At 39.7% G+C, this 20060-nt stretch overlaps 1 protein-coding gene across 13 annotated transcripts in view; it reads left to right on the forward strand.

Annotated features, from left to right (window-relative positions):
- Nucleotides 1-20060, forward strand: part of LOC127652796 (nuclear factor 1 X-type-like) — a 211539-nt gene that overhangs the window by 180308 nt on the left and 11171 nt on the right. For 4 of the 13 annotated variants that reach the window (XM_052139179.1, XM_052139181.1, XM_052139182.1 and 1 more), the window contains 5 exons: nucleotides 2015-2142; nucleotides 5378-5452; nucleotides 11873-12001; nucleotides 16912-17090; nucleotides 19686-19833. In XM_052139179.1, the coding sequence (XP_051995139.1) occupies nucleotides 2015-2142; nucleotides 5378-5452; nucleotides 11873-12001; nucleotides 16912-17090; nucleotides 19686-19833 (659 nt within the window). The remainder of the gene's footprint in view (nucleotides 1-2014; nucleotides 2143-5377; nucleotides 5453-11872; nucleotides 12002-16911; nucleotides 17091-19685; nucleotides 19834-20060) is intronic. The other 9 variants (XM_052139180.1, XM_052139191.1, XM_052139188.1 and 6 more) reach the window with 7 other exon arrangements.

Below are 20060 nucleotides of genomic sequence, written 5' to 3' on the forward strand. Positions count from 1 at the left end.
TCTCATTTTATTCCACTAGATGGCAGCAAGCACTAGAAACAAATGTTTATCACATTCCATCACAATACACAGATCTGTAATGTAGGTGGCGCTCTAACGCATTTTAGCCCTCACAGATGTGCACGTCCATAGACATTCAGTCTAATGTTCAGTTCAAGCACCACCCTCATTATTTCATTGAATATCTCGGCCTCTGAGTGGACTACAAGCTCAATCTAGATGTTGATCCTCCCCTTTGCGATGATAATTTTATCATCAATAGTCAAAAACATATTTTCTGATGATTTGTATTGCATATTTTTTCTTCTGGATGGGAAGTGGTGGTGGCGGGCGTAGTGGGCTAGAGCACATATCTGGTAATCAGAAGGTCGCTGGTTCGATCCCCACAGCCACCACCATTGTGTCCTTGAGCAAGGCACTTAACTCCAGGTTGCTCCAGGGGGATTGTCCCTATAATAAGTGCACTGTAAGTCGCTTTGGATAAAAGTGTCTTCCAAAAGTGTAAATGTAAAAGCAGATATAACGTGTTTAGCTATTTAGCCTAAAGCAGCAGTTATCGGCGCATAAAAGGGACGTTTGTATTTTAATAACTTACAGAAATCAAATTTTACTTTGTGATTCTTTTGAAAATCTTTTGAACTGTGGTATTAGGGCAACAAAATTAAGTATACGGTCACATTCCTGCGAGTGGGGGCTTTCATTTGATATATGACTTGTCCATTTATGTGCTATGTGAAGGACTCGTTTTTATGTAAATATGTATACCCCATTAACTTTGGGGGGTACTCATTTTCAACACAAAAGTTTTGAGGCCTTATTTTGTTATTGTGAGTAACATAAATGCAGAATGCAGAAGCTCAGATTTTAAGCTTTCAAATTATACCTCATATACTGACTTATGTATATGGAGACTTCAGCTTTTTTGCGATATAGCACCCCCCTTTGAGTTTAAGGGGTTAATTGATGTATATGTTTCTGTTAAAGCTATCAATCCATGTTATTTCGACTGTTTTAATAGCAGAATTCCTGGTAAAGAACTACAATACCCATAATGCTGAAGAGAGATCAAGCAATCAAAGAATCACAGCCAACAGAGTCTGTCCCCCTACAATCTCAAACGACTTATTTATTGGTATATTTTGGAATAAAATGATAAAACAAATCGATTCTCTACTTGCAATCAACCAATTTAAATGAATCGTTTTATATTTTTCCATAATTTTTTTATTTGATTGCATCATTCCCAATTCTTCATGGGATTGTAGTTCATTCCCTCATTGAAGATGTTAAATGTACAGTCTTGTACCTTTTGTCTCTTTGTCTCTTTGTCTTATTGTCTTTTGCTTTAAATCAAAGTTTGTAATGTTGTGATTCACCTCGGAGCTGGTTGGTTTGGTTCATGGCTTAGAACTCTTTGATGAAGGATTTTATTAAAATCCCGATGGGAAAAATTCTGTGGTCAAAAATGTGAGCAGTCAATGTCGCGCTCAATGAAGGACGACTATTACCCACTGTTTACATGTCTGGAACTACATCGATAAATTTTGTTTTGAGGTCACTGCTTATGTTTTACCTCATTAAAGACCATATTAATCTAAGTGGGATTATCTCAGCAATTATGCTTCATTAATAACGGGGTGGTAGAGCAGGTCGGCTGCCAATTGCAGGGTTGGCGGTTCGATTCCCGGCCCACACGACTCCACATGCCGAAGTGTCCTTGGGCAAGACACTGAACCCCAAGTTGCTCCCAATGGCAGGCTAGTGCCTTGCATGGCACCTCAGCTGCCATTGGTGTGTGAATGGGTGATTGGGACACAGTGTCCCAATGTGTAAAGCACTTTGGTAACCTCTAAGGTTAAAAAAGTACTATATAAGTGCAGACCATTTACCATTTACCAATAATGATGAACTTGCAAACATTTCACAGCACTGATTGCTCAAATGATGACAATTGCAAAAATGTGCCTTAAGAACTTCTCTTACTTTCGTCCCTTTGTCTCTTTCTTTCTCTCAGCTCCAACAAGCGTAAATCCATTGATGACAGTGAAATGGAGAGCCCGGTGGATGAAGTCTTCTATTCGGGTCGTTCTCCAGCACCAGGAGCGTCTCAGCCCAGCGGCTGGCCCAATGATGTTGATGCAGGTACAGTCGAATTACCCACCAGCTCTTGTACTCTTCACACAGTCTGAACTGACCTTCACTCATCTAGACATCTCGAGTAAAATATTGGCCAGCATGTGATATTCACAAAACACAATTTCGGCTTGATCAATGATTCCCAACAAGGGGTACGTGTATCCCAGGAGGTTTTTGGGAGGAGTTATGATTTTACAAAAACAAGGCTACAGCATTTACATTTATGCATTTGGCAGACGCTTTTATCCAACGCGACTTACAGTGCACTTATTACAGGGACAATCCCCCCGGAGCAACCTGGAGTTAAGTGCCTTGCTCAAGGACACAATGGTGGTGGCTGTGGGGATCGAACCAGTGACCTTCTGATTACCAGCTCAGTGCTTTAGCCCACTACGCTACCATCACTCATATTCCAGTAAATTCCTCTTTGAAATGTCCATTCCAGGACGGAATTTCTGTTTGTGTTTTGGCCTGTGTGATCCCGCCCACTGCCCATTTCCCAATAGTATGTCTACACCTCGGGTTGCCAGATTTGGAACAAGTTAGCAGGCAAACACATCACGCTGCAGCCATGGATGCAAGCAATACATCTAGCTAACATTGACATAGCTATACAAAATCCACATGAGCTTGTTTATAATTTGCAAACAATAAAAACATTGCAAACGTATACATTAGCTGATCAGCTTACAGTGTAAGGCTCGTCGCTTGCTATTGTCAGTTTGCTCGTTCCTGTTGCGTGTCCTCAACCTGCCAACCCGTGTGAGCTACGAGTCTGGGGAGGAGGGGGCGGGGGAGACAACTCTCTCCAATATTTTGAATTTGGAATGTAGTACCCATTTTAAACGCTTGATGTCAATGTAACATATTGCACCTTTATATACCGTATGCCACCTTCTCTGTCAGCAGTCTGTCTGATACGATCAGGACTCAAACTGAACACTATATGTACTGAAGGAACACCAAAGTGAGTGAACTTAGAGACTGTGTGAAGGGGCCAGACTTAATTTTCACTTTGTGTCCATCCTTTCATCCATTTGTCTCTCTTTCTCCTTCCTCCTATCTCTCTATATTTCCTCCTGTGCTTGTGCTCCATCTTCCCAAACCTCAGTAGAGCATGAGAATAAACAAAGATAACAGCAATAATTACTCAGTGAGATTGGAAGTAGTATCTCTCTGGTAATTGATTTGGGTGTTTTGGGACTTAAAAGCTCTCACGATCACCATCTCAACTGTAATTCATATGTGCATGTAATGAATTGGGACTGAGACAGAGTTGAAAGTGTGAGAGTAAAGTACAAATTGTGGCACTTATACTGTGACAGATCTCTAGTTCTCTTCTTAATGAGGAAGCGATGATTGGGTAAATGTCCAACGCAAGACTTTAATACACTTTTCAGAGTCACGACAAATAAACACTCAGCTCAACTCTGCTGCGTGCAACTTTCTCTTTCTCCTCCGGCGGTTTGGATTGCCCTTTTATCCCTCTCCAGCTCTCATTGCAACACAAAACAGATGTTAGAGGTGATTTTCCACAGGTGTCAATCCTTACTGTTCTTCCTCTCCCGGCCTCACTCTCCATTGATGTCGCTCAGCCCTGCCTACATCACCACATATATCAAAACACTTGGGATTATGTATTTAAAATACAAAATATTAGTAACTGTATTCCACTACAGTTACAATTTAAATAGTTACTATTACACTCAAAGAATACAGTTACATTCTTACAGATTACTGAAGAGATTACATTGCATTGTATTGTATTTTGTTCCATTTAATATTTAGTCCTTTCAGATGTAAAACATTTATCCATATAAATGATGCGATCATAAAATACATGTATAGATATTTTTCTCTCTCTCTCTCTCTCTCTCTCTCTAGTGAGCATTGACATTAGAGCACAAATCTGGCAAAAATGTTGAAACAACACTGCATAAGAGTTTTTATAGTCAAAACATGTAAAAAAAATCTACCAGTGCTGAAGAAGTAATCCAAAGTGTTTAGAATACGTTACTGACCTTGAGTAATCTAACTAAATACTTTAAAAATTACATTTTAGAGCATGTATTCTGTAATCTGTAGTGGAATACATTTAAAAAGTAACCTTCCCAACCATGATTACATGTAATAGTAATTATACTTCCAGCGCACATATATATGAGACAAGATGACAATTTCTTAGAGTTAATTTTTTATTGCATTTTTCCTATGCATGAGACAGTTTTACCATGTCTAAACAAATTTAGGAAGTTAGCTAGCTAGCTAGAAAGTCAGACAGATTAAAAAGCAAGCAGAGACAAATACAGAAAGATTTATGGGTTGATAAAGATGCAGTGTGAATGTCTGATTTGTGAATATCTGTTTATATAGCATGTTTAAATGTTTAGAGTTTATTCTGAGGCTTGAGTTTAGCCTTTAGCATAAATGACAGCTTAGCATATCCGATTGCATCAGATTGTGCAGCATCTCGTTTCCACTTTATAATAGAACATTTCTTTTATTAAGAACACTTTTAGCCTAATTCATTCATATGTTTTATTTTATTTTGTTATAAAATTGCATCTTGATACAACAGACCCCCTTGCTAGATGCTATCTCCATTGGCTATCTCCATGTAAAAGTTAGCATCGACTAAATTCATTACTTTAAATTCATTATTACATAATATTTTAGGTTCATACGTTTAAAAACAGCTGTTTCAGCTTAATCCTCGTTCTCCTTTGCCATTTTCTACAACAGAAAGAAAGGCGAGAGAGCAGTTTTTGTGAGATTGTGGGCAATTTTATTCCTAAAAATGATGCAGAGATGCATACTTTGAAAAACGATATCTGAAAGGAATCTATGACACCATTTTTTTTTTAGCCTATTATGATTTCAGAGACAATAATTCTGATCTTGCATACAATTAAAGATGGATGGTATGAAAATTGTGACATATCCTGTTATGCTCCACCCCTCTATTTCAGCCAAAGCGATTGGGCCGTTTGAGTGGTGTGTAGTTTGTACTGTTCTGGTGTCCTTAGACTGGATTTATCTGGCAAGATAGTGAGAAAACGCTGTCTTTGACCACATGAACATAACATATTCTAAAGTCTGTGTGCTGTGTAGTGCTTACTGTATGTCCAAATGTATTGATGATGCAACAATGGTCCCAAATTCTCTCCAACCTCCCTATAAATCTGTATTTATGTCTCTTGCATTGTTAACTGTATTCTTCTTCCCTGTTTGGGTTTTTCAGTGCAACACCATTTGGCCAGTATGCAGGAGAGGAAGATAAAACATGAAAATGATGGCGTGCAGTTTCCTTACCATGGTTAGACAACATTCCCCTCATATTATATATTTAAATATATATCAATGTATATAACATTTACACCTGTACATGCACAACTGTATTCTATGTGCCCCTATCTCTCTCTTTCTCATGACCATTGAAACTGTCTGTACTGCATCACACTTTTCATATCTTCTATGCGATTTGCTGTTTTCTTGGTGTTATGAGGTAGCGGGTGTTTTTCGCTTGTGAATGTGCTTTTATTTTGTTTTATACATCAGAAATCGTACTGTTAGTCGATTGTCTGCAGTAGATTCTCACATATGATCCCTCTGGATGTCCAACATGTTGTGTTGCCATACAACGGACCTTTCTAAAGATTTACTTCATATATATTTCTTCATTTTATTCTGCTAAGTGATTCTGAAATCAAGTATGCCACTATTAACAGCGATTTTGAGGGATTTTAATACCTGGGGTAATCCCATAATCTGTGTGTGAGGAGGGATTTAAAGTCACCATGAAACCAAATCTGACCAAATGTACTTCATTAAATAAATGTTTCAGGTTGAATACAAGTTTAGCTGCATTGATAGCGTTTGTGGAATTATGTTTATTACCACAAAAATGAATTCGATTCGCCCCTCGGTTATTGAAGAAGAAAAGAGCGGTTACAATGGAAGTGAATGGGGCCAGTCCATAAACATTGAAATACACAATGTTTCAAAAGTATAGCCACAAGATGCAAACATCATACATGTTTACATGATTTTAGTGTGATAAAATTGATTAATAACCCTATAATTGTGAAGTTAAATCCAGTTCTGGGATTACAGGGTTTCGTTGTCATGGTTACTAAATTGTAATATTGGAGATAACTATACCGAAAATGTTATTAAGCCATTTTATCAAACTACAAGCAAGTAAACATGCATGATGTTTACAACTTGTGGATATACTTTTGAAACAACATGCATTGTGACGTTTATGCTCTGGCCCCATTCACTTCCATTGCAAGTGCGTTTCTGTAACTGCGATTTTTGCGGCTTCTTTTTATAACGTATAATTGTTTTGTGATAATCAACATCATGCCACAAATGCTGTAAACTGAGCTCAACTTTTATTGAACCCAGAACATTTCTTTAATGTGCATTCCTGGACCAAAAAACGAAGCAAATGTTTGATTTATAATCTTTCATCAAACTGTAAGAACTTGCTCCGCCTCTGAAACTACTTTCCTTTTCAGGTGATGTCACTTAGGCCTCGTGGGCAGGGCAAATAATGTCAACCAATAGCTAAAAGGCTCTTTAGACACAAAGAGCCTCAGATTCATGAATACTTTGTCATTTTGGATATGTTGATTTAAAATGTCGCTTTATCCTTGTGCCACTTGGACATTCATTTCCTATTATTCGGATGAATCCGTTATTCGTATTGAAGTCATTATTCGTGCCTTTCCGTGTAAGGTATTCGGCTTCAGGCACATCCCTGTCCATCATCATCTAAACAACACGTTCACTTCTGCCCACATGTCAGGTAAACACACACAAACACACACAATCACAGAAGTGAATCCAGGGAAACGGGTAAATCCCACCAAAAAAATGCCAGCATGCTCAGGTGCTCCTGATGTCATGGGAATACAGAACACACACACACACACACACACACACACACACACACACACACAGAGTCTGGAGAGCAGCAGAACTCCGGCAGATGGTCCCTCCATCTGTCGAACAGCGATGGGAGCTGCTGGGTTACAGAAGACATCTGTTAGGTTGATGGTGGTGGTGGCGCTCAGAGTGTGTATGTGTATGTGTGTGAAGTGCGCTACACTCCAAATGTGATTCCCTACCTGAATGAGCCTTTGGCATTTCTGCAAGGTGATGGTGTCATTTATCATTAAATCTGGTGTCGCCTGCTTACACGAGCAATCTGTGAACTCCCACTTCATTCATACACTGTATCCTTCACTTTTGCCTGGGGTGTCCATAGATGCCATCTTCTCCCTCTTTTCATTCTGTTCTTTCCCTAACTCGCTCCTCCTGTTTAGATTTTGGCATTACATCTGTGAGCGTCTGTTTATAGCGATTTTGTTGATGTTAGAGAACAGACAGCTTAGTATCACTGTAGACTGATTGGTGCCTTCCCAGAGGAACATTTCTATTTCTCAGAGGTTGCTCTTTCAAAGCTCAGATTTAATGAAAGTCTTTAAAAGTTGTGTGTAATTTTTGTTGATATTAAAATATTTTCTTCTATCCCAGCATAATGCAGAGACAACTAGTAAGCCATATTTTAGGGTGTGTAAACACTGTGGCTCTGTGGCACTTTCAAAACATTGTTCTGTTTGTCTGAGCATTCTGACCAGCCCGACACAACAACAGTTTGTATGACCAATGCTAGATGGGGGAAGTGTTCAGGAAACCTGTAGTGTGTGTGTGTGTGTGTGTGTGTGTGTGTGGGCTTGTTTATGTGGTTTATGAGAACATTTTTTTAGGTTACAAATTAGTAATTACAAGGGTATTATGCTATAAATGTGGTTTATGAGGACATTTCTATTGTCCCCATAATTCAAATCGCTTAAAAATCATACTAAACAATGTTTTATTGAAAATGTAAAAATGCAGAAAGTTTTTTGTGAGGGTTAGGTTTAGGGGTAGGGTTAGGGTTAGGGTATAGAATCTATAGTTTGTACAGAATAAAAATCATTATGTCTATGGAGAGTCCTCATAAGGATAGCTGCACCAACATGTGTGTGTGTGTGTGTGTGTGTGTGTGTGTGTGTGTGTGTGTGTGTGTGTGTGTGTGTGTGTGTGTGTGTGTGTGTGTGTGTGTGTGTGTGTGTGTGTGTGTGTGTGTGTGTGTGGTGATATTTTCAGCCAGCTTGTTAGTGTGGTGAGACTAGAAGGTCATAGGAGCATTTCATTGGCTGCCAGTCTGCCTGAGTGTCAGGCCTGGCACAAGACCAATGATATTGCCGTGCACACACACATTTACACATAGACACACACAAGCAGGCATGTGCTAACACAGGAAGAGTAAAATCGTAGAAACCTGTGTCAACTGTAACTTTAAAGGCTTTAGTTTGGTTTTCAGCCACTCACAGAGATGCATTTGATTCAATTAATTAAATGGTGTTTTTAGCCACAAGCACACATCTAATTACTGTGTTCAACTGTGACGTTAGCACAGATAGTATTATATTTTTTGTTTGCAATTGTACAGACAGTATCTTTTGCGTGTGTGTGTGTGTGTGTGTGTGTGTGTGTGTGTGTGTGTTTTAAAGTACAGGCACTGTTATCTTTTTTGTTTGCAATAGTACTGCCCCTATTGTTTGCCTTTGTTTGCAGTAGTACAGATGTTTTTTTTTTTTTTTTTTGGTGCATCTTTGTGCATTTTTATCTTTTTTTGTTTCCAATTGTAGTTTTCCAATTTGTTTTTTTAGTATCATCTTTTTAATTTTTGTATGAAGCGCATTATCTTTTTTGTTTGCAGAAATATGGAAAGTATCTTTGGTAACACACAACATATTAATGGTACCAAGTAGATATTTAACTGACTATAAGCTAGTAAACAGTGCTATAGCTAGTAAACAGTGTTTCAACAAACATTCAGTAGACTATCAATAGATATTTATTAATGACCTTTTAATGAACTGATGTTCTCAACAATAATGCAAGTAGGTCATTAATAGAGATCTATATAAGGGGCTTTTCGATGGTACAACTCGACTCAACTCGCTTTTTGGGGGTTTTCCACTGTGGATAGTTCCTGGTACCTTTTTTTAGTACCACCTCGGTCGAGGTTCCAAGCGAGTCGAGCCGATACTAAATGAGACATCAAAATCTTGCAGATCACTGATTGGTCAGGGAGAATCGTCACTACCAGCGTCACTGGATTTCCGACACGGGACATCAACCCACTAGTTTTAAAGTTAGCAACAGCAATAACAGTATCATTTGTTCACGTGCCTTTCAAATTGTGTAAAAAGTAATGGATGTGCGCAAAACCACGTCGTGGTCAATAAACGAGGTGCAGACGGTCCACTCGTTAGCGATGAGCGAAACCAAAAAGTCGCTCAGGAAGTGTCTCAGCTGTGAAGGCCGCACACGGCTATCACCGGACCTCCCAACAGTGTAGGGAAAAGTAAAAAAAACTTAAGTGACTTAAAAGAACCATCAAGGAAAAGTGGAAGTGGTTCGACCAAATAGACGCTATCTAAACCGGCGAGTAATGGGAGGGAGAGTGCCCTGAACTGGCGTTGATCCATGATGGAGGATGGGACGTTTTGTTACGTTAACTCTACGCTTGAAAGCTTCACTTTATTTAGTTGACCAGCTACTGGAAAGCTTCTAAAACAACCAGACCAAATTAACTGTTACACTTGTGTAAAATCACCATGCAACAACTGCTTTATACAGCACAATGAGCTAGTAGCTAACAGCTAACGGTCGTGTTAATGTTTTGGTCAATTTGTGTCGTGTTTAAGATGATGTCACATCAATAGAGGCACGGCAAATATGACGATTAGCCTATAATCCCACCCACATTGAGGGACACTAAACTGCAGTGGAAACGCAAGTTCAGAAAAGTAATGAGAATAGAGTTGAGGCGAGTCGAACCGTAACGTGCAGTGGAAAAGTGCTAATACAGGCTATTGAAAGACTACTGAATGTTTGTTGCAACACTGTTTACTAGCTATAGCAAGCCAGTAGATGAGTGACTTATAGTCAGTTAAATATCTACTTGGGACCATCAAAATAAAGTGTTACCGTAGCTTTTTGTTACCGATTGTTGAGAACGTATTTTTTCCTTTGTTAGCAATAGTATGGATGTTTTTTTTTCAAAATGAGATTAATTGAAGAATTCAGAGAAAGATGATGTGGCTTCCTTATGTGCCTCTGAACAACCCTGTCTTTCACATCTTAAACTGGGTATTTAAATCACCACTTATTACAGCAGTTTCCCTCAAAACCAGCCACAAGATTGATCGTAAACTCCTTTTCCGATTCCTTCCGGAGTCCTGACATGTTTGGCCATGTTTCTGGGTCACTGGTTGAGCCGGGCATATATTTAGCCCTCGTGTTTTTGCCAAAATAACTGTGGAAGCGCTGGGCAGCTCGAGCTAGCAGCACTGTGGCCTCCATTTGACATTTACAAGATTAGGAGGACACATTAAAGTACTTTTATATATGACAGGACTAAACCAGCACACACTTTCTCTTTCCATTTACCATAATTCCTCCCTCATCATTCGCACATTGAGCTCCCCGCCTGTCCTCCTCTTTCTGGCATGAGGGTACAAACATGCCACTGGAAACAGAACCGCATGTGTTTTACTCTTTAGTTTTTCTATCAGCACGGACTTCATTACAACACTAAAATATGGCCGATGTCTAGATATTACATTTATATTTGCAAATTTATGTAAAGCTCATTGTACATTTATAAATACATTTATGTATAAGTACATTTATGCATTTGGCAGACGCTTTTATCCAAAGCAACTTACAGTGCACTTATTACAGGGACAATCCCCCCGGAGCAACCTGGAGTTAAGTGCCTTGCTCAAGGACACAATGGTGGTGACTGTGGGGATCGAACCAGCAACCTTCTGATTACCAGATTACCAGTTATGGTGCTTAGACCACTACACCACCACTCCATGATATAATTTGATTAAAGTCATTTAATTATTTATTATTGCTTTAATTGCCTTTTTTGACTATTATAATGTAAAGATGGTAGAAAATAGTGGCAAAATAGGGACATTTATGCTTTGGAGGGATTCCCGTGTTTATAAATGGTTTTATTTAATCCTGAATCAATGCAAAAAAATAAATATGATTACAATTAAATTTTACATAAAGCAAACAGATGTAACAGATGCTGCTGTATTACAGTAACGTGTGTCGTGACAATAATATCACATCTTAATGGCCGTAATATAGGCTTCATTTTCTATATGCAATATATCATTCCTTGTTTGTTACTTTTTGATTTTTGATTTCAGGACATTTTCTTGTCTTGACTTTTTGCTTTGAGATTTGGTGAGATGGACAGGCAAACAGTTGACAGTTGATTGTGGGATGTGTTACCATGGCCTCTCCCATCCATTGTTCCTCATTTACAACAGCATAGAGACCCTTCCCAACCCAATCAGGCCCTATCCTGACCTTATCCCACTCTTTTCTGCACTCCACTGCTGGCACCTTGGACCTGACTGACTGCTTCTCTATACTTTACAACCAGTAAACAAAAACGAGATACAACAAAGCCTAGCAGTGTCTTATTTGTAGATTAAAACCATTTTAGTAAGATTCTAATCAAATCTGTAGAACTTTATATAGATAAGATAATTTTTTTTTAAATTTTAGATAAAGACCAAGAAGCAAAACCGTGTTTAATTAAATCCACATCTTTGTTCTGCCATTTTGTTGATCCCATTTTTACCAGGGCTCTCGTCGCCTGGTTCTCTTAAGAAGCCGGGGAAATTCGATTTCAGCACTCTGTCCGGCCATTCGAGGTCTGCCCGCATGCCGTACACCCATCACCCGCTGCCCATGCTGGCAGGTGTGAGACCAGGTGAGAGTTCAGAGCCCCCCCCCCCCATCTCCCTCCCTTCCTGTCCCTGATCCCTCAAGCTCCCTCGCAGGTGTAGCGCTTGGTGGGGTTGGATGTGGTGAATTTTGGGGAGAGCCGAGGCTGTGTTTTTACCATGGTTGGGTTGGGTGAAGGCACTCATGGTTGGGCATTTGTCATACGTCCTACTCCCCACCCTTTTTTTCCCCTGTATTGAGGCTGATTTGTCTTTTTGTCTGTCTGTCTGTCAGTGTGATTGGTTGGTAATTGGTTTCATCATTTTTCTACATTTTCTCTTTGCTAGAAACATCAAATATGTGTATTAAATGTTATTAGAAATTATAAAAAATGTCTTCGTAATCTTATATCGCTTGCTCCACTTATAAAACGACTTCTGCTGACATCATCGAGGCCACTTGGGCCTTTGGATAATGCTAATTAATAGCCAAATAGCTATTGAGGCACTGCTTTAGTGAAACTGCTTTCAGGCCTGGCTCTAAACCCAGTCTTCATGTTCCAATCAATTCCCAATTAATTAAATCAAGTCCTGCTCAACATTTTTGGTTGTTCAATATGGAGATAAAACAGTATCAAAACACACAAATTCACATAGCAATCCACAAATGCACACTGCAGTCCAACCTGCTTGATATGAATGGGCTGCCATTGCCGATTGTTGTTTAATAACCTGCTTCACCTCAATGTGTCACATTACAAGAGGAAAAGAGTATGCGAATGCCGTTTAATATTGACTTTAAAGATACAAAGTACAAACTACATATGCAGCCTTGAAGTGGATTCAGAAATATCGTAATTACGAGTACTGAACACATGAATGACAAAGCAAGTCGTATTTACCAGCTGGAGTTGTAGATGACACCCAAGTTGCAGAGTTACGATAAAAGTTGCTGCAGTGGCGGACTGGCCATCGGGAGAACCATGACTTTTCCCGGTAGCCCGGCCACGAAACAGGGCCGTATTGGCCGTGATAAGCTGAAATGGGCCATCGCGTTATGCAGAACGGGCCACTAAATGGCGCCGCGGTATGCTTTTGTGTCAGATGTAAAATTCCAGGCTGATTTCTCTTCCCGGTCCGCCGCCCCTGATGGAAAGCAATGATTTTGCAAAATTATTACGATTTCTGTCCTTTATTTTGATAATAATAATTTATGTAAAGCATTACAGAAAAGTAATGTCTCTCTCTGGTGGTCTGAAGAAGTTGTACTTGGAACCGTCATATCCTGCCGGAGATAGGAGGCAGGGGCGAGGAGCCTACACCCGTGCAGGACGGGACTCAACTGGTGGTGGTGGGGTGGAGGAGGTTGCTGTGTTAGCACACAGAAACAGCAATGTGATAGATTGTGAGCAGACTTATAAAGCAATGGCTTACATGTGATTGGCTGGGAGTTACCCCGCTAATGATGTGATGATGTACAGCTGCTAGTCTTCCCGCTAGAACTACACTGCGCTTGCATTTCTTTCGATTTTAACTCCTCCTAGAGCTTCATGCACCAAATTTGGCACTGACCTTCAAACTGTTCTGACTTAAAGGGATTAGCTCACCCAAAAATGAAAATCCTTCCATGACTGACTCACCTTTAAGCCATCCCAGATGTGTATGAATTTCTTTCTTCAGCAGAACCGAAATAAAGATATTTATGAGCAGATTTCAGATTTGATGTCCATTGTCAGTGCAGTTGAATGGGTGCAATTAGGCTGCTGGCTGTTGGACGGTCCAAAAGGCAAATTTAGGAAGCATAAAAGTAATCCAATCTAATCAATTAATGCCTTTTGTATGAAATTGATAGAGTTGTGTAAAAAAAAATCAATAATCAAAACGTTTTTAACGTTCCTCTCTGAAATTCTTGTCCTAGGAGAATTCAGCTGGTCTAAGAGAATTGTTAATTGATTAAAACTAATAATAGATGTGATTTTGACATAACAATGTTTATTTACAATTGCACGTGCCAGCTAAGGAGTTGTTACCTGAGTTACTGTCATTAAAATGGATCACTTTGAAGCCCATCTCTCTTACCTGATGTATCGTCCGCCAGAGAGTTGACAACCTTCCATTGCTGGCTTCGTTCACAGAGGGTGCTTGAGTTTGTCCAGAAGAAAAAATTTGGGCTTCTTCCATAGAAATCAGGCTTTAGGGTGCTATATCTTTTCTAACTGATCGGACTTACGATTTTCACAAAGCGGATGATCAAAAATCGAACAATCCCATAGAGTTACATTGACTGATTGTTTAAATGACCCTAGACTTTCCAAACTCCTACTGTCAAAAACCTAATTGTAAATTATCTATCCATCCATCCATCCATCTATCTTTGAGTCAATCCGTCCATCCATCCATCCATCCATCCATCTATCTATCTATCTATCAGTCCATCTATCTATCTTTCAGTCCATCCATCCCTCCATCCATCCATCCATCTATCTTTCAGTCCATCCATCCCTCCATCCATCCATCTATCTATCAGTCCATCTATCTATCTTTCAGTCCATCCATCCCTCCATCCATCCATCTATCTATCAGTCCATCCATCCCTCCATCCATCCATCCATCCATCTATCAGTCCATCTATCCCTCCATCCATCTATCCATCTATCTTTCAGTCCATCCATCCCTCCATCCATCCATCTATCTTTCAGTCCATCCATCCCTCCATCCATCCGTCCATCATCCATCCATCCATCTATCTATCAGTCCATCTATCTATCTTTCAGTCCATCCATCCATCTATCTATCTTTCAGTCCATCCATCCATCCATCCATCTATCTTTCCGTCCATCCATCCATCCATCCATCCATCTATCAGTCCATCTATCTATCTTTCAGTCCATCCATCCCTCCATCCGTCCATCCATCTATCTTTCAGTCATCCGTCCGTCCATCCATCCATCTATCTATCAGTCCATCCATCTATCTTTCAGTCCATCCATCCGTCCAACCATCCATCCATCTATCTTTCAGTCCATCCATCTATCTATCAGTCCATCTATCTATCTTTCAGTCCATCCATCCATCCGTCCATCCATCTATCTTTCAGTCCATCCATCCATCTATCCATCTTAAACTTTCAGACCAGGCTTTGTCAAGCCAACATCTTCAACAAGTTTGTCTTGACACCTATTACCTATCTAGTTAATAATATGGTAGATGCTATGCATTAATAAATCATATAGGTTGTCACGTAGGTGTATTCACTTTTATTTGTTCACTTGTAGAACAGAAAAAAGAGCTTTGACCATCGTTCATTGTTTTAGTTTTAATTTGACTACTTCTGTCTCAGGAGCATTGAAAGTCAGCCAAAATGTAATAAATATTGTACAACACGTATGCCATAATAAACCTCTTTGAATGTTTAAAGGTGTTCCAATTTATTTTTCATATATTATCAATTAAAAAAGAAGAGAAAAAAGGAAATAAATGGGACCTCTAGATCTTCAGTTAAATGCACCGTCGATGCTATACCCCTTAACCAATATACTGGAAGACTGCAGATGATCTTAATGGTCTTCTTTCTTTGCGTTTGCTTGTTTTGTGGTTCTGCTGGGTTTTTGGCTTAGTGTCATCCATTTGGATGGAGACGTGGCCTTGTGCTATGCGATGCCCTGTTGGTGTATGGCCATGTGGTGTTTTGTGTCTTACAGTTGTGTTTAGAGCTGTTGTTGTGCAGCTAATCCAAGTAGGAGGGGGTATTTGGAGGCACTAGTTTGTACCGCCATTTGCCTCATTCTTGAGACCTTGGCTCCATCCCATTTCCTAATGGGATTAAAGGCTGGATGATGAAAGAGTGAAAGCAATGGAGGAAGAGGAGGGAATAGCAGTCTGGACGGCAGTGAGAGTGAAAAGCAGGGCTTTGGCTGGGAGCGTCTGGGTTACAGAGTAGCTCTGGAAGTTGGCAGACTGTCCTGGGCAGCTGGGGGCCTTGTTTGGCTGGAGGAGAAAGAGCTCACCCCTCCACTCACCAATCAAGAGATGGACTTAATGTTACTCTGAAAGGACTGCTCTGGGTTCAATACAAGTATGGCCCAATCGACAGCATTTGTTTCATTTCCTACAGTTCAATTAATGAAGAAAATGTGAAGCAAACTCTGAAAATGGCATTTCTCATTCTGGTCAGAGCTGCTTATATGAGGCACCATACTGGACAAAAGTGAAGCGAATTTCCACCCAATGATGACCAATTTATGATATGTTATTAAAAGGACATATCACAATGTGTATTGTGAGTTAGCAATACCCAGACCCAGTTGGGTATCAGTCACCCACATTCACACCTACCCACATTTATTTCACATTCACATACATTGTTTTTATGTAAAGCTACCTGTAATTGCTACAGATGACCCTATGACCCTAACCCAATCTCTAACCCTTATCCTAATAAAAAAAATAAATGAGGACATCCGCATGGGGAGGTTGTAGGTCAAATGTATCCAACTTAAGAAGACAGTACATTCCCCAAAGTATAGCTAAGTAAACCTACTAAAGGCCAAAGTATACTTCGGCTTTTCATGTGCCGGGACATCTACTGTCCAGTGGGCGTGATGCAAATTTCGTCATCGACTGTCCTCTTGCAGCTTAGATTTTCTAGACACGCAGATAGTCCGTGTCTTGCACGTCATCGTTGAACGCATCTGTATGGGCTCACGATCAAAAGAGTATACTTTGAAATTCTAGAGCGCTCGACCGTGCGCAAAACACCTGAACACACACACACACACACACACACACACACACACATAGACGCAATTTTAAGGAACTAATTAGAATCATTTTCATCTCATGTCATCTAATGTATCAGTGTGTGTCAGCTCTCTTGGCCTCAATACTAATATACTAGTGCTACTTGTATAATCTAAATATCACTAACCTCTCTGTCTCTCTATCTATTTTTCTGTAGCAGGAAGTCCTCGTGCCTCAGCTTCTTCCCTTCACTTCCCCTCGCCATCCATCATTCAGCAGTCCAGTCCGTATTTCACTCACCCCACGATCAGATACCACCACCACCCAGGCCAGGACCCGCTCAAGGAGTTTGTCCAGTTTGTGTGTGCCGACGGATCAGGACAGGCTAGCGGCCAGGTAAGAGGAAGTGACATCATACAGGAAGTGATGACCTCAGGTTAGTTACTGCTGTTTGACTGCACCTGATCTCTTGAAAATCATGATATTAGGTTGCTTCTTACCCTTACCGCAGCAGTTCCGAGGTGAAATGTGCACTGTGTGACGCTATAAACGAGTTTTACGTTTTCTCAAAAACATTTGAGGTTTTAAAGGTTAATGCACTGTCGAGATTTAACATAACCAACCTCCCAACCCTAAACCTTAAACTTAAATCTGCCTGATGTTTTCTTAAAAAGTAAATATAACGTAAAAAATGCAATTTCTCAAGCAACCACGTCATTTTGTGGTGCTTCTATGACACATTCGGCGCCCGTGTTGACTCGTACCCGGTCCTTTGCGTCAGTTGACCTAACACACAATTTGATCAAGCGCGAACAAGCATGTAAATGCAGTTGGTGATGTATTGCAAACATTCAAATGTATCATGTGCTATAGTAAAAGTGTTAAGAGGTCATAAGATTGCATTGTGTGAAAAACAGGTTGAAAAGTACGTTTTTATGAACTGATTCGTGATTTGTGTGAAAGTGAATAAATGTCATTGGTTTTATAGCTCCTCTGCCGCGATACATACAACAAGGCATGTGAAACTCATTTAGCTGTAGGTATAGTCCCGTTTTTCAATGAGACCAGGTACTGTAGGTTTACCTGCATTTTACTCCGGAATTTAACTGATGGTTGTATTCGGAAAAAAACATCTAGTGCTGAAGAAGGAAAAATCATTAAGGGTAAAAATATTGATTTTAAGATGAATCACAATCTTCATTTGAACTAGATATTGATTCTTAAATCCCAAGATCAATCTTTCACGCAACCCTCTGGTATGCAATTAAATCACTCACGAATACGACCAAATTTCGCGGTTAAGCTCTGAAATCCTTTAACTACATGTTGAGGTTTAAAATGTGGTTCCTTCTGTGTAATGTGTGTCCAGAGATGATATCCGTGCAATTCATTTGTCATTGATAAATGTATTTTTTTATGTCAAAATTTTGTTTTGTTGTTTAAATTGTAATCACACAAAAAGCATGGATGCGGTAACGAAACCGTGCGACATAATTGCAAGTAACTAACCCTAATCCAAACCCTAAACCTAAACCTATAGTAAGTACATGTCATTAACACTGTAAAATAAAGTGTAACCCAATGTATAAATGCAATAGAATAGATGCAATTTCAAGGCATAATTATTGATGAAATACATGACATTTGTGCATTTATAAAGAAATAAAAAAAAGGTAAAATGTGACCAAAATGTGAAAAAACTATTGATAAAATACAATTTGTGAAAGTAATATTTCCTAAATGTACTAAATTAGAAGTTCCCCTGTATAATTAACAGCATTAGCTGAGATAGATAGATAGATAGATAGATAGATAGATAGATAGATAGATAGATAGATAGATAGATAGATAGATAGATAGATAGATAGATAGATAGATAGATAGAATGATGGACGGATAGATAGAATGATGGACTGGATAGATAGATAGATAGATAGATAGATAGATAGATAGATAGATAGATAGATAGATAGATAGATAGATAGATAGATAGATAGATAGATAGATAGATAGAATGATGGACGGATAGATAGATAGACAGATAGATAGATAGATAGATAGATAGATAGACAGACAGACAGACAGACAGACAGACAGACAGACAGACAGATAGACAGATAGATAGATAGATAGATAGATAGATAGACAGATAGATAGAATGATGGACAGACAGATAGATAGATGGACAGATAGATAGATACATAGATAGATAGATAGATAGATAGATAGATAGATAGAATGATGGACAGATAGATAGATAGATAGATAGATAGATAGATAGATAGATAGAAAGAACTAAGTGTTGAACTGAGGTTGGCTAACGTGCTAAAGCTATGCATGCATTTGAAACGTTACTTCCGTCAGCTGTGAAACGGCGAATGCTTCCGTGTAGTAAAGAAATACGTAAAGTGTTCAATTTGGGACGATAATACACATTTATAACTACATGACGTGTCCGTTACTTGTCCTTGAGACTGACTTCTTAGTCATTGTTATGTTTCTCGTGCTTGTCTAGACAATCTTGAGTTAATCTCTCCTTCTCTGTCCACCTTTACGATAAAACCATCTACTCAACATCTGCATTTCAGCGTTGCATACATCCCCTCCTCAGTTCTGCTTGTGCCATTTTCAACGTAGCGGTTTTCATTTGATGTCTTTCCATGGACCAAACCCCATCTCACCATTTGTGCGTCCCATTTCTTGCTTCTCAACTTCTACCAAAAGTCCTCCATCTTGATTTTTCCAGCTCTTCCACTGTTCCCGTCTGTGCCTGTGGTGATGAATTCAACATGCAAACAAACACAAACCCTCAAACAAACCCCCCCATCATAAACCCAAGCGAACAAACATTCATCTTTTTGGTTGTTTCCCTCTCAACACTCCACTCCCAGCCACACCATCTTTATTTTTTGGAGCGAGCCAGCGTTGTCTTGCCATTTGCGAGATGTCGGGCGTGTCCGCACCTCCTCACCCTGTTTGTGTCGTCTGCAGCCAAACGGGAGCGGCCAGAGCAAAATGCCGGGCTCCTTCTTACTGCCTCCACCCCCCCCTGTGGCACGTCCAGTGCCCCTCCCATTGCCAGACTCTAAAACCAGCAGCACGCCCCCTGATGGTGGACTCACCTCACCCACATCTCCGTGTAAGTGACCCCCCCCCACCCCCCATTCCACCAAACCCCAAATCGGCTGGGAGAAAACTAGCAATCTAATCAATCATTGGGCCAGTATGACCACACTAAAGTGCATTACCTGCCAACTCATTTCCAGAATTCTTAAAGGGATGGTTTACACAAAAATGAAAATTTTTTCATTAGTTACTCACTACTATTATTTTTCTGTTTGAGAATTTACCTTTCCCAATAAGGCA

The sequence above is a fragment of the Xyrauchen texanus genome, chromosome 12, assembly GCF_025860055.1.
Source record: "Xyrauchen texanus isolate HMW12.3.18 chromosome 12, RBS_HiC_50CHRs, whole genome shotgun sequence".
In the NCBI taxonomy this organism is placed as follows: domain Eukaryota; kingdom Metazoa; phylum Chordata; class Actinopteri; order Cypriniformes; family Catostomidae; genus Xyrauchen; species Xyrauchen texanus.